Source organism: Diospyros lotus, chromosome 14 (genome assembly GCF_014633365.1).
Source record: "Diospyros lotus cultivar Yz01 chromosome 14, ASM1463336v1, whole genome shotgun sequence".
Taxonomy (NCBI): Eukaryota; Viridiplantae; Streptophyta; class Magnoliopsida; order Ericales; family Ebenaceae; genus Diospyros; species Diospyros lotus.
In genome coordinates, this window is record NC_068351.1 from 35,407,035 (window position 1) to 35,434,999 (window position 27,965).

General features: G+C 38.0%; 1 protein-coding gene and 1 pseudogene across 1 annotated transcript; both read right to left on the bottom strand.

Annotated features, from left to right (window-relative positions):
* Positions 1-165: 165 nt before the first annotated feature.
* LOC127789667 (uncharacterized) lies at positions 166-26,476 on the bottom strand. The gene is made up of 13 exons (XM_052318613.1): positions 24,842-26,476; positions 23,871-24,031; positions 20,603-20,711; positions 20,318-20,419; positions 19,821-19,890; positions 19,273-19,328; positions 17,813-17,863; positions 16,988-17,092; positions 16,277-16,321; positions 3,160-3,262; positions 2,321-2,511; positions 909-992; positions 166-745 (listed from the first exon to the last, which is right to left on the bottom strand). The coding sequence occupies exons 1-13, from the start codon at positions 26,360-26,362 to the stop codon at positions 575-577; spliced, it is 2,769 nt and encodes a 922-aa protein (XP_052174573.1). The 5' UTR covers positions 26,363-26,476; the 3' UTR covers positions 166-574.
* On the bottom strand, positions 4,037-11,002 carry LOC127789672 (eIF-2-alpha kinase GCN2-like; annotated as a pseudogene).
* Positions 26,477-27,965: the final 1,489 nt, after the last annotated feature.

Genomic DNA, 27,965 nt, shown 5'->3' on the forward strand with positions numbered 1-27,965 from the left:
TGCTAGAAAATCCCATTTGGGCCAAGGTACCTAAATGACTTCAGTACCTTAAAATACATGCAATTTTATTGTTCAGAATATACAGAATTTGGCCCTAATCTTTCTGTAAATTTATAGCTTTAGTATGTACGTTGCGTACTTCAATTGCTTGAGCTACCTCTTCAATTATGTTTTTTTTTTTTTTTTTTTTTTGCTTAAATGAATATTTAAGAACTGATTACATATAAATCTATTAGTTGATTACTTAATAATGACTCGTTGATACCTAAAACCAATGTAATATATCAAAAACGACAGATGTTCCTCCAAAAACCAGGGCTGAAGATTCCTTTGAACAGCATAACTAATTTACAATTATTTAATATCTATCAAGCAAATACAATTACAAGGACACACAACTAGAACAGCCAAAAACATTTCCAAAATAACCTCTCTTCTCTTGCAACACTGGTGCTGCTGTAGCCCAAGCAAAGGTGACAGTGTTGGTGACTCTTTTAAGTCTCGTGTTAAAGAGTCTCGGTTGCCCTCACTAAGTCCCCAGTGGTATAATCTTGAACAACTTCTTTTGCGTTGGTTATTCGTCCTCCAGGTCGAGCCTGCCAATTCGCTGTCGTCTCTTGTCAAAAACAGCCCTAAAAGATGCCCTTTCTTCACGAATTCTCTCTTGAAATGCACTTTTCTTCTTCGATCCCCCACTACTTGACGTTGGGGTTGGAACGTGTTCTTCAGGCAAGGGGTTCGATTTCTGCAAGTTCACGAGGAGGAAAAAAAGATCCAAACAAAAATAACTGTTATATATATATATATATATATATACACACACACATGCATCTAAGAATGCATTTTCATTTTCTATTGAATTTTCTTTCTTGGACCAAATGGGATAGCCAGGTAGGTGGGTAACTCACCAAGTTGTATCCTGCACCAGGCCCAATCACCAAGGACGAATTTACTTTTCTTGCCACACCTATGGAAAACCCAGTATTGCCATCCTGCAAGAAAGAAAAAGCAGGCAGCAAAAAATGAAATACAGAAATCAAAAGAAAAAGTTTGGGGCAAAGAAAAATTATCTAAATGATGAAGGGCTTGAACCATAAGCTATTTGAAGACCAGAAACAGGAAAAATAATTCAACCAAGGAAGCTTGCAATTTCCCATATTGCTCTCTAAACCCATTCTAGTCCTAAACAATGCATGTAGGAGCCTCTGACCAAACAACTTTAACAGAACACACTTAGTCATTTGCTCTCTCAAGGTTCCATGATACAGATTTTGTCCCAAACCTGAAATTTTTGGACAGAAGACCAGAAGCTGATTCCTAAAATCTTGAGTAGCCCCCTCAATCCCTTCATTTGCCCTTATCTTACAACTGCAGACACATGCATAAACTACAAGGACGCCTCATGTCACAAGGTGATGATCTACCCTTCTCAGCCTCAAGTTATTCTAGAGGCTGCACACATTTGCTTCTTTTTTTTTTTTGCCCCTGATATTTTCCTGGTGGGGGGGTGTATGGGTTTTGGAGGGGGACTATTAATTACACTATGATACACTACGCAGTATCCTCTCACTACAGTCCATACTCCATAATTAAGTTATTGAACAGTAAATATTGAGTTTGCTGACACGTTTCTAATTATTGGTGACAGGTGCAACAACATAAGATTGAACTATGACGCCAGGGAATACCTAACTATCAGCACTCTTAATATTAATTGTACCAACAAAAACAGGCCTTAAATGCACATCCAGATTTTAGCTCACCAATTATCTGTATCCATGATAATATCTTTTACAAGACCATTATATCCCATGTCATGTTTAAGAGTTTCCTACCAAGTTTTTTTTAATCTTCATCCACCTGTTTTACTAAGAACTTCCTCTCACATATCTAAATTATCTTAAATGTGTCTTCCACATTTTTATCTTCCATAAACACCACTTCAACCTTATAACAAATAACTTTATTTCTAATTTCATCTTTTCTTGCATTAACGTACACCCATTCTCAACTCAATTACACTCATATTTTACATATTTTAGTATTTAATTCTCCTACTTGAGCTTAGCAAAAATAAATAAATAATAGTTAAAGTTTATCCCAAAATGACAATCACTGTTTCATTTTATTTAATGGAGACTTCCAAAATCTCTCAAATGCACAAAACAGAACAAAACAAAACAAAACAAAACAAAAACACTAACTAAAAACAGACAAAAACTTAATGAAATTTCTATTTTACTCTAATTGACAACGAGGAGAGTAGAATAGTTGCATTAACATCTCTAATTAACAAAAACATGTAATATGGAACACGTACCTTATCACCCCAATGTACAGATTTACCTCCCTTGGCGTAAGCCTTTATCAGCCCAGAAAGAGCATTACGATTCCCTTTGGTAGCTTCAGTTTTTTTAGCATTATCATCATCCAAATCATCTGACCATTTACTCCTGCCCAATTCTTTCACTTCCTCCCTTGGATGGTCTTCCCCAGCATTCCATTTCTCATCTATTGAAGAAACTAATCATCAATTATGTATGTGGATGAAGTGCTAAATTGTAAAACAAAAATTCTTTAATGGGTGCTTAGTAGAGCCTCACAGTTTTTAAAGCCCTTCAAAAGTAGGCAAATTATAAAGTAGAATGCCACATACAACAGGTCCAAAAAATCTGTTAGTTATTTATTTATTTTGGTATATCTACTAGCACCGTCCCCTAAAAAAGGCCACAACAATTCCAGTAAACTCCATCAGAAGGTAAATTAAAACAGTAGTAGTCAGTGTAATTCTCCAAAATCAGGGGCAGCAAATGTATCTTGGGTAAATTATGCTCTGACAAAATGCACACCTCACAACAACAGCCATAATCCACAATAGGGCCCTAGAGAAATGTATGAGCAAAAAGATGACATGGTTGAAGAGGCAACATTTATTTGGGAAGAACCTATCAGGGTTAAAAGCAGTTCCTTGAACCCAATTTATAGTTCTCACTGACTGAAATAATCTTTCCATAATAGTAACTGGAAGAAATAGTTTAAAAGGCAAAATTAGATAATACAAAATTTAATTTAGTTCCCATACCAGGAATAATAGCCATAAAACAGAAAGAAAATAAGCCTATAGATCTGTGAGGACAAGTGCTTGGACTTGAACCATACCGTCAGGTGAACACTCTTGTAAGGTAGGTTGTGTGTCCAAATTTCTCTCTCCAGATCCATTCAGGGACCGTGCAGCATCTCCATCATCCGTGTCCATGTCCACCTGGAAGATTTGCATCAGAATCAAACAGATAAGTTACAATACGGAAATTTTATTTAGTTTGAACGAAATAGAAAGGAGAAAAAGGCCATGAGCTAGGCTTGTACTCAAATTAGATACCATTAACTTGGTAAAACAGATGACGAGATATCCTCGAGCAAATAATGAATGTTTTTATCTTATGTTTCCTTCCCAATTTATAATACAATTCGTCTTCTCTTTTCAGCAATTTCCATGGATATATAAAAAAAGGTTTAGCATTTACAATCAAATAAGTGCTAATTATTCTACACCACAGCAAACAAGGCCAACAACAAACAGTCATGTAAAAAATTAAAACTAGAAGCATAATGGACAATAAAATTGTTATTGCCTAAATACAACAATAACTTTGTAGCTGTTGGTGAGTGTTTGTCACAAGCCTTGAGTCACTGGGAGACCTGTGAAAAGGAAGCAGTTAGGGGGCACGGGTGTCTCTTGTGCGAGCCCTCCAATACTTAAGTCAGTCTCTCTCTGAGTGAAGATTCAGTAATAGCAGAAGTGCGATAGAATTAGAGTTACAAGCATACCTCAACTGGAGAGATTTCTCCCTATTCATAGAGGGTGAATTTGACAAGTGGAGGTCTATCCACATCTCTCAAGATCACTCTTCCAGATTTTCAGGCGAGTACATTAGAGATAAGTTTGACTCGTTTTTCATAGTTTTTATAGTCCGAGTAATCTTTCAAAGACCATATTTGAGAAGTCTAAGTGAGACTTCTGGGTCCAAGTGACCCTGGGAGAGGCTTCCAAGAGATGTCACTAGGCCACTTGGTCCTTCTATTAGGATTTCTAAATATGAGTATTCTATGCTGAACTTGAGAAACCTGCAGGTATTCAAAGATCACCTAAAGTTACCCCAAGAGACCTGGTCACACGAGAGACCCCTGAGAGTCTCCTAGAGACTTCCTTTCTTAGGTCAGTTTCCCGATGAGTTATGGACCTCTTCCTTCCCTTTTGAGCCTCTTCCCTTGGGCTTGGGCCCATTCTAAGACAAAACAATTGCTCCCTACTCTTCTTTCTTCCAGGTATCCTAAGGGAAAGAGTATCCACTTAATTGTTTGGTACTCTTCAAGAGACTTTACTCTCTCAAATTTCCAACACCAAGGACTCTACTAGGGCATCCTCCTCACGCATTTCCACAGCCCCACAGGAGGAGTCATCTCCTAAGGGTACATACACTATAGAATTCTCCACAAGAGCAGTCCTTCAGCCGAAGAGGCATCACTAGGTGTGGATGATCCTGGCATAGGTAGGGGATAGGATGGTCCCGGTACATCCTCAAGAGGGATGCCCCATTATGCGGCCAAGATATTCTCAGGGGTCAAAAGATCATGCAAAAGACATGGCCCCTAAGACATCAATCCCTTAATGGCTTAATGATACACAACTCGAGCTTGCTTAGGTTTGGGGAGCCTTTCCGCCTAGATCTCTCATTCATTATCCCAGCACCATTGCAATGGGATTGCTCCAGGTTGATGAGGGCTCAATCACAAACCATTGGGATTCAAAGTTGTCAACCATGTTGGGTAGGTCAAAGAACAACTTCTCAAGTCCACCAGTCTCTAAAGATTGAAGAAGTTAGCTCGTTGATCCACTCTTTTGAGATGGTAGAAGCACCCAAAAAGTCTGAGGGGACCACATCCCTCTAATAGCATAGGATGGAAAAGCCAATCAATTGTGCCCAACCATTGGGATGAAGCTAGGCAGGGACAATGTGGTTTGCCCTTAGAAGTTGCATGCAAAACTCAAGAATCGGAAGACAGAGGGCTAAGATGAGAGAGGTTTCGTGAATCCCTATGCAATTCCTAGCAACTTTGGCAACACAGTTCTCCTCTCACCTAAGTAATATGATGGTAAAACTGGGAGGAAAAGGAAATAATTCTTGGACCCTAACTAAATCCCTCTCATCAAGCCTCGAGCTTCTCCCCAGAAAAATACTAGCTCTTTGAGGAGAAGGTGCCCTCCCAAGATTTTGTCCTAGCCATTAGCAAAGGGTCTCCAATAAGAATGTTTGAAGTCACCTGAAGAGTACCTTGAAAGTCTCTGGGAGAGTGTGATGGAACTTCAAGAGATTGAAATTTTGCGTGACACTAATCGAAGGCACTAGAAGACTTTCAGAGGAAAAGGAAGGTCCCTAGGTGACTATAAATTTCATGGATGGCTGAATAACGCAAGCACCGGGTGAGTATCAAGAAAACCCTACGAGTGACAAGTTTGAAGCTCTCCGAGAGAGTTGAAAGTTGGCTGCTCAAGAAGATGAAAGTTTGAAGAAGAAAAGTACAAGGCTCCCCTTTTATAGAAAGGACTACAAGAGACTAAGGGTTAGGAGATCCGAACTATACAAGACCGGGAGAGGTGAAAGGTTAGAAGATCCGAGCCATACAATCTAAACCAATCAGAATTTGATTACGGGGGAAAATGAGATTTTGGGAGAAGGATGTCTCCCGGGAGCCCAAGAGAGGAGTCTCTCAGAAATTTGGGAGAGTAAAGCCTATCAAAGAGTACCAAATGATTAAGTGATAACTCTTTTTTTGGGATACCCAAAAGAAAGAATGGAGAACAATTGTTGTGCCCTAGAATGGGCCCATGCCCAAGGGAAGGCGCCCAAAAGGGAAGGAAGAGGTTTAAAACTCATCAAGAGACTAACCTGAGAAAGGAAGTCTCCAGGAGACCTCCAGGTCTCCCAAGCAACTAGGTCTATCGAGTAACTTTGGGTGATCCTTGAATACCCATAGGTTTCTCAATGTTGGGAATCAGAGAATTAGGAAAGGAATTAGGAAATAAGTTTTACAGTTGTGTGTAGTAGTGTGTTATTTTTTATAGTTATGGAGTAGTGAAATGTTATTTTTACAATTGTGCAAGTGGTAACTGTTGTAAATAACTATTGGAATAGCCATATATAAAGCTATGCCATAGTGCGCCGAGATTATCAAGCAATTATATTTAAGTTATCTCATTTTTCTCTCTATCTACTCTCTGTTTTCCTTTGTTGTTCTCTTTGTTTTCTCCCTAAATCTTATTATTTCTCCCTTTCTTCCTTTCTTTTCTTTCTTATTCCATGACTGTCAACTAAAAATCCTAGATTCAAAACTTAGGTGTCACATTCCTAGGGTTACCTAGGGCTGATATTGGAATTAGGGGGAAATCGGAAGGAGAGAATTGAAAGGAGGGAAAGAAATTAGTAGAAAGGGAGGGAGACATCAGAGAGAACCGAGAGGGGGATAGAGAGAATTAGAAGGAAAGGATTTCAATCTCATTTCACATCACACATCCCATCCTCTTACAAGTAGCTATTTTGTAGGCATAGCTGACATCTAACTGAATTCATAACAGATTACAAAATATCTCCCAACAAACTATTTTAACCCTATTACAATATTTCCCCTCTATTACTCCCAGGGTCATGACAATTCTCTCTTCCTTGAGAGGTTTCTTGTTCCCAAGAAACTTATTACCATTGAGCCATCGTTTCTTTATCCAATTCTCATTCTCACTGTATGTTTAATCTCTCTTTCTCCTTCTAGGCCCATTCCTCTTTGCTTTTATCTTCCTTCTCTTTTGCTTTTCCTTGCACTTGTAAAATGTTGTCTTTGCAGATCTCCATGTGAAGACTCCCTTTCCCATTGATCTGTAAGTCCCAGCAATGTCTTGGATCTTCATACATGAACTATGCCAATGCATGGTAGCAATAAGTAGTCCAACAGCAACCTTCTCTTTCCACATCTTCCCAATTGCATGGCAGTTCCTTTATTCAGCCCTAATGTTCTACTCCCCATAGCTCGACGACTAGTTCCATGCATTCTTCCAATAAGCCAACTCCTCCTCTAGAACAAACTAGTACACTAGTACTTCATCATATCTAAATAGTTTGATATCCATAGGAGAATGCTGAATTATTATCTCCAGGGTAAGGCTAACCCCAACAGTACCTAGAGGAATTGATTGGTAATCACTAGTCCTGTAGTCCATATTTGATGAAACAGGTAGTCATAGCAACCACCAATAGCAAGCATTGTCCCTTCCACAATTGATGTAGGATTATTCTCCTTTCTTGAATATATCTAAAAAAGAAAACCACTATGATATCCCTCAGTTGGTGGCATTAGGACATCAACAAACACGTGGTTCTCACTTTTCCACACACTTAAATAGCTGAAAAGCTCTGACAGTTCATCAAGTGACTTGAGTGTAAGCCTGTCAGCAAGAAAGGCACTTTGTAGCCTAGGAAGGTCCCAATCTGCAACTACACAGAACCTTAGTCCTACCATTTGCAATCGCTTCTGCAAGGTTGAGTTCCTGCCAAAGTTGTTGTCTTATTACCACCCTTTTTGACTTTCTTTCGAATGACTGAAGATGCAAAGAGCCCAGCTAAGACAAAAGCTCTGCCACCTTCTGCCTATGCTCTACCTATATTCCTGCCCCATACCAAATTGCTCTCCGATAAACATATGATATTTCATAACGTTTGGAAGAAGATTTTTGGTTTGCAACAACCCAATTCACAAAGGGTAATTGCAACTCGTGGCCAAGCTCAATCTTGTCTCCCCCATGAATCAAAAGTTTGATAGCACTCCTATTTAGCTATGGAGAATCTCCCAGCAACCTCATAGGTATTATCTCCAAATGCTTAGTGTAATGCTATCTAATTACTTCCACTGCTACTGCAACAACCTGGGCTCGGACTTTAGTGTCAAAATCTACATACTGGATAGGGAAAGTATCCTTTCTACTCTAAACTAATCTTTTGTCATTCTCATGGCGGTCTTTGGTGCTTAGAATCTTCTCATTGAATATAGCATTCACAACTTTATCATAATCACTGGTGTCTTCTGAATTATGCATTGTTTGCAGCATATTGTCTAACAATTCATGTTCCATTCACAGAGGCAAAGCATGTTAGAGTAGTTCAACAGCAGGTAGAAGATCTGCAAGACTTGGGAACATCAAGTGTTGTAATAGGGATACCGGATCTAGAAATTCAGCAAACCATGCTGAAGGAAGTTCCCGCTTCTGTTTAAGATCAGAAAGAACAATATGCTTCTCCATATCTTATCCATAGCTCAAAGAAGACAACCCTTAAGCTCTACCTGTCAACCTTTTCATCAATCTTTGGCCACTCTTCATCAATTTCTAGTGCTAAGAAAAAGTAGGTACCAACTTGGCCAATATGATCTAAAGAAACTCCAGCCAATTCTACAGGATTTGGATCCTGGTTCGCCTCATCTTCGGCACGATTATTAGCCAACATCACCAATGCATCAATGTTTTGTTCCCATGCCACTTCATCATGATTTATTGGTTGTCCTTTGGATTTCTGGGTAATTGTAACAAGATTCATTTCAACGGATTTCTCTTCCGGTGGAGCCTCAATAATTCCTCTAGTAGCTGCTCTTCCTCCCTTGTCATCATAAATGGCCTACTCCATTTCAGGTGTTTCCTCACTTCTTGCAACAACCAATCCTAATCTTAGGGCCTCAGCAATCTTAGGAACAGTGTTCTAAAACGCGGCCTAGGCAACTGCTTAGGTGCCACCGAGGTGTTAGGTGGCCCCTTGCCGCCACGAATACATGCAAGTCGACATCCTAGGCGTTGGGCCAAATTAATCGGGCCCCGGTGGTGCCTAGCCGCCTAGGTTGCCTAATTTTTTTGAGGACGTCATTTTGGTCGAAGCACAAAACAACACCAATCCCCAAAGAAATCCCCCCTTCCCTACTTCGTGTGATACTTCAACCTTCTCCTCAAAGAAATCCCTAATTCTCCTAATTCTTCCCCTTCGTCGTTACCGCTACAGCCTACAGCCGTCATCTCTTTCCCTAATCGCCACGCCGTCGCCACTACAAGAAAGTCTGCAACCCGTTGTCGTTTTCTTCTCCGAATCATTCCAATCGTCGTTCTCTTCTCCAAACCCAACCCATTGTCTCCGTTCTATTTGCATGTATATATATTTTGCAATCAATCATATATATATATACATACATACATACACCTACAACCAATCCGATCTCTTATCTATTTATATATATAGGTATCTGTTGCAGGCTTATTCGATTACAGGTGTATATATATAAATTAATGATGTCAGATGGGATTGGGAGTACGGGAGCATCGTCTGAAGCCACCTCAGTTCTTAAAAACACAGTTTTCCTAGGCCCTACCTAGGCGGCCTAGCCGCTAGGCCCCAATATGGCACCTGACTAGCGTCTAGCGTGTTTTAGAACACTGCTTAGGAATACCTCTAATCTGTTGGTTGCTCTTAGTATAACTGTTAGGCTGTCACCTGTGTTTTCTAGAAATGGCTTCCAATCCCGTTTCACGTAGCCTCGCCCTCTCAACCGCTTGTTCTATCGTGGCAGGACACATCATTTGCACAATAGATCTCAACGCATCATTAAGACCATTAATGAATTTCAACACAAAGATTCCTTCAAGGTCAGTTGAGAATTAAGCATCAGCGCTTTCAATTTCTCAAATTTGACCTTATATCCACTATAGACCCTTCTTGCATTAGATTATTGAATTCATCTCTAAGTTGATTTAAGGAAACAGAGTACTCCTTAGAAAAGCATCCAACCGAAACACTAACCTAAAATTTCTGTGAGAATAGAATCATCAAGTCATCCATCTTTCTTTTGAGGTTATCAAATTCATTTCTTGTTGCAACCCATTCCTCCTTGAGTGTTTTCTCCCTTGATTGCGCACTTCCACCAAGTCCTATAGCCATCTCCACAGTTCAATTTACTTTAAAAATCTTCCTCTATAACAACCTCTTAATCAGCTTCTAAGGACCTCTTCAGAAACTTATTTCGACGCTCAAATTCTACAAACCTAAATTCACTAAAACACGATCAATTCCACAAGGAGTTGCCGACTCCACTACAGACTTCCGAGAATTCGATTCTAACAGAATTCGCCAAACTTGCTTTGTTGTTGAATTGGCAAGAGTTCGAAAAGCAGCAACTAAGATCCAGCCGCTCAATGTCGCTTTTCCAAACCTAACAGCTATCGCCACCACCGATTGACGACTATTGTACCCTCCGATCTCCACTCAACCGCCGATCAGGATTGCCAATGGCCACGACTTGGCAAACCCTCCATCCAATTCCGCAACTGAGGATCGCAAGAATCAGCTTCACTAAATCGCCTCATTCACCTGAAGTGTCCTAGATCTAGTCACTCCAAAATCACCATCGAAGATGTCCGGGTCTATTTCGCCTTCACCTGCCTTCACAATCTAGACCTTAATCACTGTGGGAAACTTCCAAATTTCTCAATCAATGATCATTGGCATGTTCCGTCTTCAAAAGTCGAACAAGGATTGCTAGGGTTCACAACTGTGGATGATCAACTTAGTTCATCTTCAATTCTGAGTCCAGAACTACTATGAATTGCAAGAACCACAGTCGAGAATTGATTGGCTTTGATACCAATTGTCACATTCCTAGGGTTACCAAGGGTTGAGATTGGAATTAGGGTGAAATCAAAACAAGAGAAATGAAATGAGGGAGAGAAATTAGCAAAAAAGGAGGCAAACATAGAGAGAATCGAAAAGGAGACTCTCCCAAAATATCTCCCAACAACCTAAGTCCTAACAGATTACAAAATATCTCCCAACAACCTATTGTAACCCTATAACAATATTACCCTTCTATTACTCCTAGGGTCATGACACTAGGATCTTGGCACTCAAGTTCAACATAGAAGACTCATGATGCGGTCACCAATCAAGACTCGGCCCAAGGCCGACCCAACTAAACTGGAATAGTATCACCAAAATAGTAGTGTCATAATATTATTTTAATACTTCTTAAGTTTTAGAATTCTACTTGATTTAGGATTCTACTTTATATTTCTACTTGATTTAGGATTCTATTTCATGTTTCTACTTGATTTAGGATTCTACTTCATGTTTGATTAGAGTTTTATTTTTATTAGGATTCTAGTTAAATTTTATTTAGGATTTATTTTTATTAGAATTCTAATTGGATTTTGTTTTCCAAATATTAGATGGATTTGGATTAGCCAAATACTATAAATATGCCTAGAATCTAGAGTTTGTAATCAAGTTTTAATCAATCAAATTTCAGCAACCTATTTGGGTTTTCTTAGCAAAACAGTATTGTTTTTGCGTCTTCTTGAAAGCCAAGCTTCGGCCATTGAAGTTTGCTCTTTCAAGTGTTTATTTTGGTGTGTTTTCTTTACACTCGCGCTACACGCTGCGTCAGGTGGTATCAGAGCGGTTAATCAACCAATCAGATGGCCAATCTTGAAGGTAACGGTAGCAACCAGCCTCGTGACGGTGATCAAGGGTTGTTCACAGTTTGGAGAGCAATCGAAGAACAGCGGGAAGTAACTCGTACTATCCAGCAACGATTGGAGCAACAGAGCAACCAATTGGGCACCTTACTACGAGTTGATGATGACAGGAACCTGAATAATGGGGTGAATCAAGCCGGAGCGAGAAGACCACCCATTAATCATGTCCTTGTTAATCCTAGAAGACCAGTGATTGAAGATAGCGATGAAGAGGATGATTTTGGTCGAGCAATAGCTAACCCTGGTGGTAGAGGGGTTAGGAGGAATGCGCATCAGCACAACCACTGGGGCAATGATGAGTATAAACTAAAAGTTGATATTCCCACCTTTAGTGGAGATCTTGATATTGAGGGGTTCCTGGATTGGATCACTGAGGTTGACCGTTTTTTCGAATACATGGAGATCCCAGATGAACGACAAGTAAAGTTAGTGGCTTACAGATTGAAGGGCGGTGCATCTGTTTGGTGGGAGCGATTAAGAGAAACAAGATTGAGGGAAGGCCGACAACCAGTTCAGACATGGAGACGAATGAAGCAGCTGTTAAGAGGTAGGTTTTTGCCCCCTGACTATGAACAATATATGTTTGAAACTTATCAAAGATGTGCACAGGGAATGAAGAGTGTGAATGAATATACCTCTGAGTTTCTGCGATTGGCGGAGAGAAACCAATTGTCAGAAAGTGACAATCAACAAGCAGCTCGTTACTTGAATGGATTGAAGCTTGCTATTCGTGATAAAATTGGGGTTCAGATGGTTCTGAGTGTGCAAGAAGCAAGGAACTTAGCTTTAAAGGCTGAGTTAATGTTGAGTGAGAGATCTCGTAATGACAACTATCGTCGGTATAGTGGGAATGAAAATAAACAACCAGCTTTTGATAAAGGCAAGTCGGTTCAAGGAGCGCAACCCTCCAATCCACCCCATACAGTCAACCCTAATAAGGCTACAACAGGGGGAAACATTCGAGTTAACATTGTAGAAAAGGAAAAGGAAGATGTTGCTGAAGAAGAAGTATATTGCGGGCCTGATGGGGAGGATGACAAAGAAGATTATGGACATGAGCAATATACCTGTGTAGTGAGGAAATTAATGCTATCTCAAAAGAATGAAGATACTACTCAACGACATAAGCTTTTTCGCACGAGGTGTACGGTGAAAAGAAAAATCTTTGAGTTGATTATTGATAATGGAAGTCAAGAGAACATCATAGGAAGAGATGTGGTGGCAAAGATGCAGTTAATTCCTGAAAAACATCCAAGCCCTTACATGATTGGATGGATCAAAGAAGTTTGTGGCATACATGTGGATGAACGTTGCAGAGTGCCTTTCTCTATTGGTAAGTACTTCGACGAAGTCTATTGTGATATTGTTGATATGGATGCTTGCCATATTTTATTTAGGAGGCCTTGGCAATTTGATGTGGATGCTACGCACTCGGGTAGGAAGAACACATATCAGCTTGAGAAAGAAGGTGTGCGTTATACTTTGTTACCCATAGTGGAAAAGAATCAAACCAAAGCTTATAAAGTGGAGCTTGATTTCGAAGATTATGTTGTGCCAGCAACCTCAACGTTTGCAAACTCAGGTCTTATTTATGTTGCTAACATGACAGAAACTCCAAGGTTATTGACTCATACTGGGGTATTTTTCAGTCCCGATGGCTCAAGCATTGCTTCGCAACCCAAGGATGGTGGTGTTTCTTCTGATCGACTTGCGACTGTAAAGGAGATAGAGGTCATGGTAGCAAATCCTTCTACAGTTCATTCAAGCTCTGGCATGGTTGAATCGAAGGCAATAAGATCTACCAGATTAGAGAAGCGCTCAAGATGGAAGGTTCAACATCCTCAATCTAGCAGTAATAATGCAATGGAGGCAGAAGGCAACAAACATGGTGATGATTGGACCCATGCCAATGCTGATATGGCTAAGAAGGGGAGGAATGTCTTTGCTCATGTTCTCTTGGCAGAAAAGTTCAAGCGGTTTAGGAAGATGTCAAGCAAAAGTTGCACAAATAAGAAATATAAGGCAACAGCTGACAAGCATAGGAAGCACAAGGTATTTGAGATTGGAGATGAAGTTATGATCTTTTTGAAGAAGGAACGAATTCCAACAGGAAACCATAACAAGTTCAAGCCAAAGAAGTATGGTCCTTACAAAATTCCAAAGAAGACCAATGACAATGCTTATGTTGTGGATTTGCCTAATCATATGGGTATTTCTAAACATTCAAAGTGGCTAATATCTCTTCGTACTTATCGGATGTGGATTTGTCCAAACAGGATCAAAATTCGAGGTCGAATTTTTCTCAAGTGAAGGTGAATGATGCGGTCACCAATCAAGACTCGGCCCAAGGCCGACCCAACTAAACTGGAATAGTATCACCAAAATAGTAGTGTCATAATATTATTTTAATACTTCTTAAGTTTTAGAATTCTACTTGATTTAGGATTCTACTTTATATTTCTACTTGATTTAGGATTCTATTTCATGTTTCTACTTGATTTAGGATTCTACTTCATGTTTGATTAGAGTTTTATTTTTATTAGGATTCTAGTTAAATTTTATTTAGGATTTATTTCTATTAGAATTCTAATTGGATTTTGTTTTCCAAATATTAGATGGATTTGGATTAGCCAAATACTATAAATATGCCTAGAATCTAGAGTTTGTAATCAAGTTTTAATCAATCAAATTTCAGCAACCTATTTGGGTTTTCTTAGCAAAACAGTATTGTTTTTGCGTCTTCTTGAAAGCCAAGCTTCGGCCATTGAAGTTTGCTCTTTCAAGTATTTATTTTGGTGTGTTTTCTTCACACTCGCGCTACACGCTGCGTCAACTCATATGAAGAAATCCTATTAGAAGGACTAAGTGACCTCTCCCAGAAGCCTCTTTCGGTGTCTACGAGAGACTCATGGGTCACTCGAACCTAGAAGGCTCTCCCCTGACAATGGGAGACCTTTCCAAAAGACTATTAGACTCCTCAAATATGGTCTTTGAAAGATTACTCATGCCATGAAAACTATGAAGAACGAGTTAGACTTACCTCCGATGTGCTCGCTTGAAAATCTAGAAGAATGATCCCGAGAGACGTGAATACACCCCCACTTGTCAAATTCCCTCTATAAATAGGGAAAAATCCCTCCGATTGAGGTATGCTCAAAACTTTAATTCTACTGCACTTCTACTATTAATGCATCTTCACTCAGAGGAAGACTGACTTAAGCATCTGTTATCTTGGGAGCACTGGAAACAGATTCTTTAGATGGATATGATACCTCTCTCTATCGCACGAACTCACAAATTCAATTTGAATTTAAAAAATTAATTTAATTACAGAAGAATAGAATTGAAAGATTGACAGAAACATAAACCAAACCGCAAGAACAACACAAAATTATCCTGGTTCAAATTCCCCCTTAGGACAACCCTACATCCAGCCTTAAAACTCTCCGAGAGCAGCCTTCTTTGATTAATTAGAACAAGATCAATACAGCCTTAACGCCCACGATTACAAGCATACAAGATTATGAAGAGCTATCACTAATTATACAACCTTTTCTCTTAAGCCTTTTAGTGAATATCATGCATACTAAACGCCTAGCACTCTGCCTTATTTATAGAAATTAGGGCGTTAACTCCTAGGCAATTACATAACCGGGTATGGGCATGGTTTACCCCCAACTTAAATTCTAATTAAAAGTTGGCCACCGCCTATCTATACCCTCTGAGATAATAATACGTACTCACTGCCAAGGCGAACATCATCCTTACTCGAGACAAAAAAACTCTAACAACATCAAAGAGACAGTGCAGGAGACACCCCACGCCCCTTAACCGCTTCCTTTTTTTCACAAGTCGCCCGGAGACTCAAGACTCACGACAAACACTCACCCACATCTACAAATTTATTGTTGTATTTAGGCAACAACAAAAATAAAGATGTTTTGGATGACAATCAGGTATTACATTGGATTTCAAAAATACCTCCAATGGGAATTATAGTGGAGGCCAAAGATTTTTATCTCATTCCATACAAAACCTCAATAAATATATATATATATATATATATCCAAGTACTTGTTACGAACCTGGGGATATGATTGTAATTTGGGGGGGAAATCCACAGTGCATAAGTTGTTAGGGTTAACTATAAAAGTTTAGAAATTAGGCAGGAATAACTAACTCTTGTATAAACAGTGACCAGGGGCTATTGGAGTAGTCAATTGGTTGTATTTTATGTTATTTCCTTCAATTGTAAGCCTATAAAGAGGTTGGCGTAGTTAAAAGAAGGAATGATTTGAATGACAATTGAATTCCATTTCCCTCTCTCAATTCTCCTAACTCTCCCTAGATTTCCCTCTCTTCTCCCTTAATTCTCTCTGTTATGTTATTTCTCTCCCTCCCTTTCTACTCTTTCTTTCCTGCATTCTTACCAATTTACTTCCTAAACCCGAGCCAAACCCTAGGGTCGTAACAGTACTAAACTAGGAATTGCCATGAAATCCAAAAATAGGGAAGCAAAAAACAGAAAAGAAAAGAAACAAACAAAACAAAAAGAGAAGGAATGGAAAATTCAAGAACATTCATACACCACAAATAAAAAAGAACCTCCTAATCTATATAAAAGCATTCAAATTTCAAAAGTTAACAATCTACAAAAATCACCTCTTGAATCCCGCTTCCCTTCAAATCATCTGCATGGAGCAATGACTGCAATGCCAGGAAAATTCACACAAAAAATTAAAGAAAATATGGTAAGTCAAGGTATCCAACTATTTAAAACAATAAAACAGCAGCAACATAACAAGCCTTAATTCCACTAGGAAGAAGGATGGCTACATAAATTCTAGCTCGTCAAGCATTTTTATCTATTGTGATACCTTATGTATGGCCCTTCATAAATTATCTCATAGCATACCTAAGAATCTCCCACCAAGCTTTTTTTGGTCTTCCAATACCTCTTTTACCAAAACTTGTTTCATTAATCCATCCACTCTCTCAAGGGAGCCTCTATTAGTTTTTTTCTCACGTGACTAAACCATCTTAATCATGTTTCAAGCATCTTATATTTAATAGGAGCCACCCCAACCTTACGACGAGCCTAATTTGTAATTTTATCTTTTCTAGTATGGCTGCACATCCCTCTTAACATCCTTATCTATGTTATGCTCATACTTTGCTTGTGTTGGTGCTTTACTAGGTAATATTCTTGTGCCATAAAACATATCCTATTTAATTCAATGTAAAATATCATGATTCAGGTTAGTTCCTCCTACATTTCTTCTTCATGTGTTTTGTTTGGGCTAATAGCATTCTACCTATGAGCTTTTAGTAATTATAACCGAAATTGAAATTTGCAACCTAATTGATACAAACCTTGATGTCCAATTTCAAGTATAGTGATGGTGCTTCTTCCCATTGTCTAGACATCTTTTCTATGTCATCATGGGTGAACCCATGCACATTCCGAGCTGCACAGCCCTAGAATTACACAAAAGATCAGAATTAACAAGTCACAAAGCAAATCTCTCCAATTTCTATGGCTAGACAGATAGTGAGTAAAAATATTACATGGAACAACAACAGGCCTTCAAAAAACTATGCCAGTACAACTTTTCCCCTTTTTTGCAAGTATACTAGTACAAAATTTATAACCCCATAATCAAACTACTATTTTAGAAGTCTATTAACATTATGAATACAGTGCCACTGACTCTAACTTGTTAGGATAAGGGGCAGCTGATGCTGATGATGAATAAAAATACTACTATATGAGATGAAGAAACACAAATATGGAAACATGGCAATGACACATTACACAAATACATCTTTATATGAGAACATGAAATAGAAACTATTTCTTCATTCTCTCACATAACAAATACATTTTAGATTAACAATAGTTATTAAGAAGTTGGAAGGTTTTGAGATACAAAGTCCATGAATTAAGAAGTTTAGAGGAGAAAGACCAATGGACATAAATGTGGATCGTTGGTTATTTTATAGTTATTTCCAGTTTACTCTATCAAACTTGTTACATGGGTTAATTTGTTAAAGTGATAGGTGCACATGTTTCTATTATGGACACAAATGTATCCACAAAGTGTTCATTCATGAAAAAAATGGAAAATAAATATAGACACTTTAGGACAAGTGCACAAAATGTATTTGAATTCTCTTAGAAACGAAAGTTATACTCACTGCAGGATCCTTGTAGGTAGCTTCTAATAGGTAAACCTCATATCCCGATCTCTGAAATTCAAGCAACAAAAGAAAATGAACAAAGCAAATAATAACCAATGGAATCTCATACAAGTGTTGAAACAGGAATATAAAACCATCAATACTACAGGAATTAACAGCTTTGGTGGTTGCCTATGCAGTCCAGAAAAAATACGCCCATCACAAGGCAGGTATACAAGCAAATTATTTAAAGAGACGCACAGATGCATAGATAACCTTTCCTCAACAGGTTGTCTCAGAAGCAACATCCATACCATCTGGCCATTTTGTTCTGTTACAGGCAAATGAGTTCTAGAGGACTAGAAAGCACATATTAACAAATCAACTCGCTCTAGAAAGGTGTATGGCATGACTATCACACTGCTATAATCTGGCAGACTCAAATGCTGCCAAAGTGCCTCAGTTTGCATCCTTACGATCCTTTCAATGTAAGGACAATTTATTAAGCATACACCAAAAGGCGACCACCCCTTTGAGACCAAGTATTAAGAAACATTTAAAACAATGTACAGTTTGTTTATCACTAAGCAAAATGTCTAAAAGTTCTGCACCAAAATGGGGCAGCGATAGAAGGAGAGCAACCCTTAAAACCCAAGCACTCAGAAACCCCTAAGACAATTTACTCTCCTTTTATTGGCAAGAAAAAAGTTCAACAATAACCAGCTAAAATTACAGCACCAAGCCTATGAAGTGAAGTACTTCGAATATTCCCAAAGCCAAAATATCTTAGGCATATATAATTTTTTTCCAATATGTCAATAAATGTTAATGGGGAAAAAATGAAACTGGCACACTCATAAAAAGATATGGGAAAATGAGTAAAAATCAATAAATGACCTCATTTAATATTTTTAACTCTATTCTAAAAACTAGACAAATAATGATCATCAAAGACCAAGATTAGATAGATAGATAAATAGGTAGGTACGTAGGTAGGTAGGTAGGTAGGTAGAGGGGGGGGGAGGGGGGGGGAGAGAGAGAGAGCTCCATGCCAACATAAACAATTAATGATAATATATCCCCAACTAAATCAATCACAAATCTCTCAAGCTATTACTAATCTGCTATAAGAAAGTTCTATCTCTGAAGCTATTACTAATCTGCTATAAGAAAGTTCTACTCTAGCATTCCATTTCATCAACAGCATTTTCATGCATTTAAAGAGAAACAAATGGAAACAGTAATCATATCATATGTATAAAAGTCAAGATACAAAATAGAAAACAAAATGTTGACAAACAACTACTACCAACACTGTTTTCTTAAAATTGATTGCTTCATATAGATAACTTGAGACCAACTAAAGGGAATGCAAATACAAGGATGAGGAGTTTCAGACCTTTAAATCCCTAGAGAAAAGGACAATGAGAAGAGAAATACTCGCTGAGGTTGTCAGAAAGAGAGAATTGAGAGTATACCTTTGCAGTTGCCCAAAACTGAGCAAAATCAGCTACCCGCAGATTGCGGTCATCCACTAAGAGGAGGCACACATACCAGCAACAAATGGGTCAATTGCCGAACATAACTGCATCTGGGGTTAGTGAAAATGAAGGCAGTGCTAAGCACTGCATCACCACTTAATCTATAATAAACTAGATGTTTGAACTTAATACACCATGACAAGCCAGCATTTCTTCTATTAATTAGGCCTAAGGTCTCAGAATTTTGAAGGAACGTCAAAACCCTCCTGTTTCTCAAACTAAACAGAATTATCAGTACATATAAGCTCTAAGACAAAAGTCATCAAGTTGGATTGGTTACTAGTGAAGCAAGAGAATAGATATCAGAAACTGCCCACTCCCACCAAGCCCAAAAAGTGAAATGAAAACCTTAACAATGCCAAAGCAAATAGCATTACAAACAAATACAAAATTAAAGTAGGGAAGAAACATAAATGCTCAAAGCACTAGTAATAAAGCTTTTAGTTTTATATTAAGATGGAAGTTCAACGGCAGAAACTTATTACCTATTACAAAGGAGAAAGCTCCATCATCAAGGGTCTTCTTAAATGCTTTCAACATGCTTGTTCGATAAACCTGTTGTAGACTTAATGAGTGTAGGAATAAATAAAGAAAGCCACATATCATATCAACAGGAGATGATACAAGAAATTATAACAAGAAAGTCAGAAAAATGAATGTGTGTGTCCGTCCAACGAAAAATTGCAATACTCAGAATAGGCTGGTTGAGAATCTTAGAAAGACAATCCTTTCCATAATTCAATCCTGATTGCAACACTTATTTAACTTATGTAATGTGATTAATGATCTTTGTGATTTCTATCGACCAATCAGGCAAAAGCCCAGAGCAACAATATTAAGTGAAACAGGCTAGCCCTAATTTCAATTAAAGCAATGCCAGCTGCACTGTCAGGTCCAGGGTAAACAGAACCAGCCATTATAGCCAAAATTCCATTCTATCAACTTTCTTTCAAACTCTAAGATTTTGAGATGGTTGGATTACCTCTTCCATCTCAGGTTCATAACAGTACTCCATGACCTTCTTCAAAACTGGTTTCTTTCCTCTCACCGAACCTGGGGGCTTTGATACATCAGTTTCCTCAACCTGCACAGATGAAAACAATATTCCTCTTGGATATGTGATACTTTTTCAAGAAGTCTCTCGAACTGTAAGTCGTGGGTAACAAGATGGCAGCAGGATGACAATCAGGAGAATATCTGGCATAGCTAGCATGAGGTTAAGAGTTCTACACAAAATCAACAGGATATAAAGCAGCTAATGATAAACCTTTTCAACTTCAGTCATGAAGTAATCATCCATGGAATGAATTCTTGGTGCGTCACCCCCATTCTCAACCTCAAGATCACGCAACATTTTTGCTAAGTAGCTCTTCCCACTACCTGAAATTATAATGCAACTTTTAATTTTGCTTTATATTATAACTCATCCATAGAAATTTCAGATTCAATAAAATCATAAGCCTGGATTTCCATGCAAGACAAAATATTCATCTTTATGCAGTACTACTTGCAAGAAACATTTCCACCCAAATAGATAAGAAAGGGAGAAGTTGCACCAAATTCCAGGACTTTATTGATATCAAAGTCACATGTAAATTAAAAAGATTTTTTCACTTCTGATTAGATTGAGTAAATATCTAGTGTCTGATAAATTCCTCAATTTTGCCAGAGGACTAATGTATCCTATTCCACCACTGGGCTGCCAGTCGACTGGCTGATCTGTGGATTGGAGCTTTAACATATATATTTTGTTATATCCATTTGTAATCATAGTATTTATCACCATAAAGGTGTGGAGACATGAGGTCGATATGAGGAACACAAATGAATGAACTTGATGAGAATCATGGAGGGCCGACTAACAATGACGCAATCAGATCAGTCAATCCAATCAACCGTGTAGGAATTGGATGAATACTAATTTCTTTTTTACTAGGATTCTTGTTTAGCAAGTTATTTACTTATTTCCTATGTAATTTAGGATTAGGTTAGTTTTATTATTCCAACTTGTAATTGGATTAGATTAGTTTTATTATTCCAACTTGTAGTTGGATTGGGTTACTTTTGTTATTTCTACTTCTATTTGGATTAGGCTAACAAAAACCCATTAGATTTAGGATTTAGTTTATTACTAGGTTTAGGATTTTTATTAGTTTTCAAGTAGAATTAGGATTTAATTATTTTTGCCTATTTAAAGACTTTTCCGTTGTAAAAGGAGGAAAAAGAAGATGATGAATTTTATTGGAGAGATTTCTCTTTTCTATCTTGTTTTTCAATGAACAAAACTTCAAACTTATCAAATGAGTGATTTCTTTGTGATGTTCAAAAACACAATTCTTGATTTCTGTTTCCGCATATCAACGGGTCTAGATTTTTAATATAATCTAGGTTCTTGGTTCGTGAATCAACAAGTCGAGAATTATTTGCCTTATATCCGATTTTGGCTTTTTTGGGGTTCGTTTTAATCTTTTGTGGGTTCCTTTGGTTTCGTTCCATCGCAAGTTCACATCAGTTAGTATTAGAGTTCTGAATCGCGCATCAGTTGGTATCAGAGGTTTGGTTTTAAAATCGGGTATTTGTCTATCCTTTTTTTTTTTTTTTTTTCTTTTTCATTCCTATATCATGAAAGATGCTTGAAGTTTTGGAAAGGAGGCAACCACAAAAATATCATGATTGGCAACATAGGTGTGATGTTTGGGCTGAATTTGAGAAAGAATTAAAGTTCATGAGAGTGTTGCTGAAACGTCTAGAAAAAGAGAAAAAACATGAGATTGAGAGTTTAAAAAAAAAAAGTGAGGATGATAGTGGCGATAAGAATGTTCATACTATTGAAATTGAAGAAAAAGATGAGGGCGAGATAAAAAAGAGTCTCATTGTTGAAGAAAGTGAGGTTGAGAAGACTCTCATGGAAAATCAACAAATAATTTTACATCAGTATGAGAAGCCCCACGAAACTAACAACTCTCTCCCCAGTTTGGTTAATTCTTTGTTGCAGGATTTCGAGGATGTGATATTTGAACTTGGTGCCATTCCAAGTGCCTGGGAAGATTCATGACTATGTCGACAAGTTGATCATTCCAGTTTATGATTCGAGGACGAATCGTCTTGAAGAGGGAGGGAATGATGAGAATCATAGAGGGCCGACTAACAATAACGCAATCGAATCAATCAATCCAATCAACCATGTAGGAATTGGATGAATACTAATTTCTTTTTTACTAGGATTCTTGTTTAGCAAGTTATTTACTTATGCCTATGTAATTTAGGATTAGGTTAGTTTTATTATTCCAACTTGTAGTTGGATTAGATTAGTTTTATTATTCCAACTTGTAGTTGGATTGGATTACTTTTGTTATTTCTACTTCTATTTGGATTAGGCTAACAAAAACCCATTAGATTTAGGATTTAGTTTATTACTAGGTTTAGGATTTTTATTAGTTTTCAAGTAGATTTAGGATTTAATTATTTTTGCCTATTTAAAGACTTTTTCATTGTAAAAGGAGGAAAAAGAAGATGATGAATTTTATTGGAGAGATTTCTCTTTTCTATCTTGTTTTTCAATGAACAAAACTTCGAACTTATCAAATGAGTGATTTCTTTGTGGCATTCAAATCCTAAACTTATCAAAGATCTAGGCAGTTTTTGTGGTGTTCAACAACACAATTCTTGATTTTTGTTTCCGCAAATCAACGGGTCTAGATTTTTAATATAATCTAGGTTCTTGGTTCGTGAATCAACAGGTCGAGAATTCTTTGCCTTATATCCGATTTTGGCTTTTATGGGGTTCGTTTCAATCTTTTGTGGGTTCCTTTGGTTTCGTTCCATCGCGGCTTCACATCAGTTAGTATCAGAGTTCCGAATCACGCATTAGAACTGGGTGATAAATAGCCGAGAGGAAGAAAATGGGAGTGAATTTTCTGCTGACTTGTATATTAGGGAAAATGGGAAAAATGGTCATTTGACAAGTATTGACCACCTATTACCTCATTCACAATTTGACATACCAAACATGGGATAGGTATAATTTTAGTTTATACCTCCTTTACCAAACATGGGGCAGGATTATTTTAGTTTATACCTCCTTTACCAAACATGGGGCAGGATTATTTTAGTTTATACCTCCTTTACCAAACATTGGGCATGATTATGTAGTCCCATCACTATTTTACCCCATCCTTACGTTTATCCCATCACTATTTAATCCAGATAGCAGGCTGTAAATGAATCTAACATACACAAAACAATAATAGAAATATCAATTCAATTATTCAAGATAAGCCAACACATGGAAAACATGTCAAGCTAATGGCAGAAAGGACAAAAATAATACATAACTTAAAATCTAGTGACCTAGTACATATGTATCTTCCCATATATCTTTTTTTTCTTTAATTTTTGAGGAAAGAATGAAGTCAAATATTAATCACATGAACAATATGCTACACAGCAAATTCAAAAGTATGAGGTTAAAATTATCCCGTTAAGCTCAAGCAATTAGGACAAACAAATTCAGATGAATAAATTAAAAAATCAACCTACCAGGAAGGCCCCGAAGGATTATCACAATATGATCAGGACGGGTTGCTCGATGTGGCTGCTTAAATATATGAAGAGCATCAACAACTTTTGGCTTATTTGTCCTTTGGCCTTTTCCCAAGAATTTTGTAGATGACGTCTGGTTGAGGGCTTGAAATTCCTAGAAAACACAATGGTAGTTTTCAGAAATATATTGCACTTCTTCTATAATAAAAATCACAAGGGTAACCAAGTGTAGATAGCTAAAGGAAAGCACGTATAAGAACATGTAAAAGCTCTTCTGAACAATGTTTATTCATTATCAGTACAAAGATGGGATTCCTAAGCTTTCATTGCCTTATAACCTTCAAACTCAATTCTGAAAAAAAACACAAATTCAAATAAATTAATGCTAAAAGTTTAACTAAATTTTCACTTGGTTGTCCATGCCAAAAATCTGAAATGCTAATGCCACGTTGCTCTATTAAATTTCCAAGACAACAAAAGAGTTCCCTCCATGAACAACTATTCAATCTCCTCACAAGAGTGAGAGGACCAGGTTGGTTTCCTTTTCTGACAAGAATGAAAAAGTGAATTAAACCCTTTAAACCCATCTAGAATATCAGTTTCAATAATCTACCTTACAAAGTGGTTTAATCAAATATCAGAAATAAATTTTTTGTTTTGTGTTTACTTCTTTCTCTCGAGAACAAAGTGGCAACCAAGTTCAGAGTGTTATATTCTCAAGTTACCCATATATTGTAATTAATCACTATAAAATTGAGAGGTGCAAAATAAAGCAACTTTCAAATGGTGCAGAATATCAACTTCTCTCACTTAAAAAATAATACAGTCATTAAAGCAAAACAAAATGAAAAAGCCCAGAACACACACACAGAATTGCATAGCAAGAGATGACTCAACTGCATGAATGATGTTTACATGGGATTTAAAAAGCAAAAGAAAGGTTCAAGGATTTGACTATGCATACCTCAGGAGAAATGCCAATTGAAACATGAAAATGGGATTTGTCTGGAAAATAGGGTCGCGCCATACTATCAGCTTCAGGAATTGCAGCATATGGTGAACGTGTAGAAGCTGCAGAACTAACAGGAATGGGAAATAATGGAGGGGTGGTTTTGGCTGGTGAAGACAAGGAATGTGGCTCATATAAAGGGTGCTGTGGAAGGTCCATTGGAAGAGGTGGTGGTGGAGAAGCAGGAAGAGGAGGCTGGACACTAGGCAATCGAGAAGGATGCATAGGAGTTGAATTTTCAGCGATGAATTTATCACGAGCAGGTATTGGTGGTTGACTAACTTGATTCCTGGAATGCAGTGGGTCAATCTTGCGTGCTATGAGCATATTCTGATGTGCAACTGCATCCTGGTTACCGTCACTCGACGCAACTCTATCATCATATGATGGTCCCCTGTCATTTATCTGGCCATGAGAATTAAAATCACGGTCCAGCAGCACATGATTCTGTTTTGCATATGGATGGGGAGGACAAGATTTGGCATTTGGGTTTTCAAGTGTCTGTTCATTATGTAGTGCACTTGAAGTCGAAGTCTCATTCCATCCAGGTGCATGAGAATAGTGGGATTCCTTTGTAGACAAAGCATCACTAGGCCTGTTCTGTTGGAAACCGTTGTGGTGGTAGCTCTCGCCAGGAAGATTGGCAGTTGGGTGAATCACTTCCAAATTTGGATTACGCCAAACTCCTCCTTTATGATGAAGTGTTGCCACATCCAGACCTTGTCGACTCTGCTCGACGTTAGTGGAATATCGAGTTGAGAGGCCACTGTAGCCATTAGTCTGAAAGGATGGAGGCATGGAATTCTTTACTTGGCCGTATTGGTGTTGCTCTAGTTGTCCGTTCCCGTGCAAATTTCGTTGGCCAAACGACTTCTCCTCGCCGTAGTGAGGGGGATTGAAATGAGGCTGTGTGTCAAAAAAGGTCCCCGTCTTATCAAAATCACCGAAACTTCGATCTCCATAGCCCTCCATCTCATAATTGGCTGACCGTTTCAACGCCATATCTTCTCTACTTCCGCTGAATTCATCCGACCTTACACTCTCAAGACCACCATGATCGCGAATCAACTTCAACCTCCGCTCGTCGTCCATCAGAATTCTCGATGAGTTATCCCAATTCTCCTCAACCCTCATCCTCTTAAACCCAGGCCCACCACTTCCCTGATCATACCTGGGATCGAAGCCATCTCCGTAATCCAAACTAGGGTTTCTCTGCCAAGGAACCGGATCACCAAGCCGGTCGCCGGGATGCCCAGCGAAAGCGCGGCTGGGGCCGGGATGGTCAAGAAATGGATCGGGGAACGACCTTCGGAACGAGTGGCTGTTGTATTGAAACCCGGGAAGGTTTTGATGGAATGGGATGGTGTGTGATGTCGGGCAGAATGGGAAGTGAGAGATTGAACAGACTGGGCATAGATTCCCAAGGATTCGAGACGGCGTTGGGACTGGCGGCTGGTGACGCCATGAATGATCCATCTTCCAGCTTGATCTTGTGAGGGAATAGAGGAACGAATCAAGATCTAGGGTTTTGAATGTCACGATTAGGGTTTGGAGCGAGGGATAGAAGAAGACCGCGGAGGCTCTGCTCTCTGACTGTGATTAGTAAAACGGATTATAATTTATAGTTGGAGGACGTCACGCGGCAACGTACGACCTCCAAATTATGGATAAATTATATTTAAATTTTTCATTTCCTAATAAATTGCGATTATATTTTAATTTTATTCATATAATTACTCAAATTTAATTTTTTTATATTTTTATTAACATAAATTATTATGTTACGTATTAATATAAATCTCAAAATAACTTAATTATGACTTTGTCTTCATTTTAATATTATTAAGTGAATTTTGAATTTAAATTAATATATATGTTGTTGTCAATGTATAACACTAAATGTGTTTGCATTGTGAGAGTGTCTCAAATGTAACATCAGAGAGAGAAATTGGTTAGTGTCGACATTAAAAATTGGTCAATCATGATTCGTCGACCTGCACTAATAAAATCAACACGAAAGCAAATAAAATAAACAAATAGCATAAATAACAAACGATACTTAAGAGAGTTTTTACGTGATTCGGCCATAATGATATCTAGTCCACGACTGTTCTTTGATAATTTTAGCAAAATAACAGTATGTAATTGATCATACTCCATATAATAGTTTTCAACCCCTATTTATAAAGTTGGGTGTTTACGATTTGAATGACTTATAAATATAGAAAATTAATATTGCAAGGATAATCTTTCCTTATCAATTCCACAAAATGGTGAATAGATTCCATATTACTAGAGATTGGGTTTGCTTTTGATAAGGCAGGTAGGTATCGCCTCCAATTATTACACTGTCTTTTTGCCTTGTAAGTTGATCGGATTAGCCAGCGAGCTGAATGCATCTTTGTGAGCTCGCTTAGTTCCGCGGTTTGATCTCGGTTATCAGCGATGTGCAACCTTGCCTTGGGCCTCGGGAGGTTGGGCCAAACTACTAGACTGTTTCCAATCTAAAGTGAGCCATCAATTATCCGTAACACTTAGGGTTGTGAGTGAGTTCCCCATGCGAACCGTCCGATGTCTAAGTTAATACCGTGCTCAAAGTGCATAATGCAAAAAAGGCAATAAAGCTATATTATGAGCACAATTATGAGAGTATATTTGCTAGAAATTAGACTCTCATTTATATAGGATATGAGATTGACAAGTGGAATCAGAGCCACAATCTTTAGCATGCATTGCGAGTTCTCTTTTGGATTTGTAGATAACCACATCAAAGGTAAATTTGACTCGATCTTTTTAGTCTCTCGATCATATTAGTCCTCAGGTGACCTCATCACCCTATTATTGATGTTCTACCCTTGTGCTTAGTTTTGATGATGAAAAACATGTGTTATTAAATCCCTAAGTCATGAATCAAGGTAAGGTAGTGGTTTTCAACAAAATCAATTTCAAGTGCATTGTTAAAATGAAAACCAAAAAGATTTATGATTTTCTATTTTAGTTAGAGATTTGCAAAGTCAAGTTTTTAGTCTTAAAAAAATCTCCTAAAATGATTTTCAAATTAGCTTTGAAGTCATTGGTC

What these genes read in the sequence shown, in the direction of transcription:
- LOC127789667 (XM_052318613.1), bottom strand. Translation starts at nt 26,362, where the DNA reads ATGGATCATTCATGGCGTCACCAGCCGCCAGTCCCAACGCCGTCTCGA. An exon ending in ATGAACCTGAGATGGAAGAG is followed by an intron (nt 19,891 to 20,317) that starts GTAATCCAACCA and finishes AGTCTACAACAG; the next exon opens with GTTTATCGAACAAGCATGTT. An exon ending in CTGGTGCAGGATACAACTTG is followed by an intron (nt 746 to 908) that starts GTGAGTTACCCA and finishes GTGAACTTGCAG; the next exon opens with AAATCGAACCCCTTGCCTGA.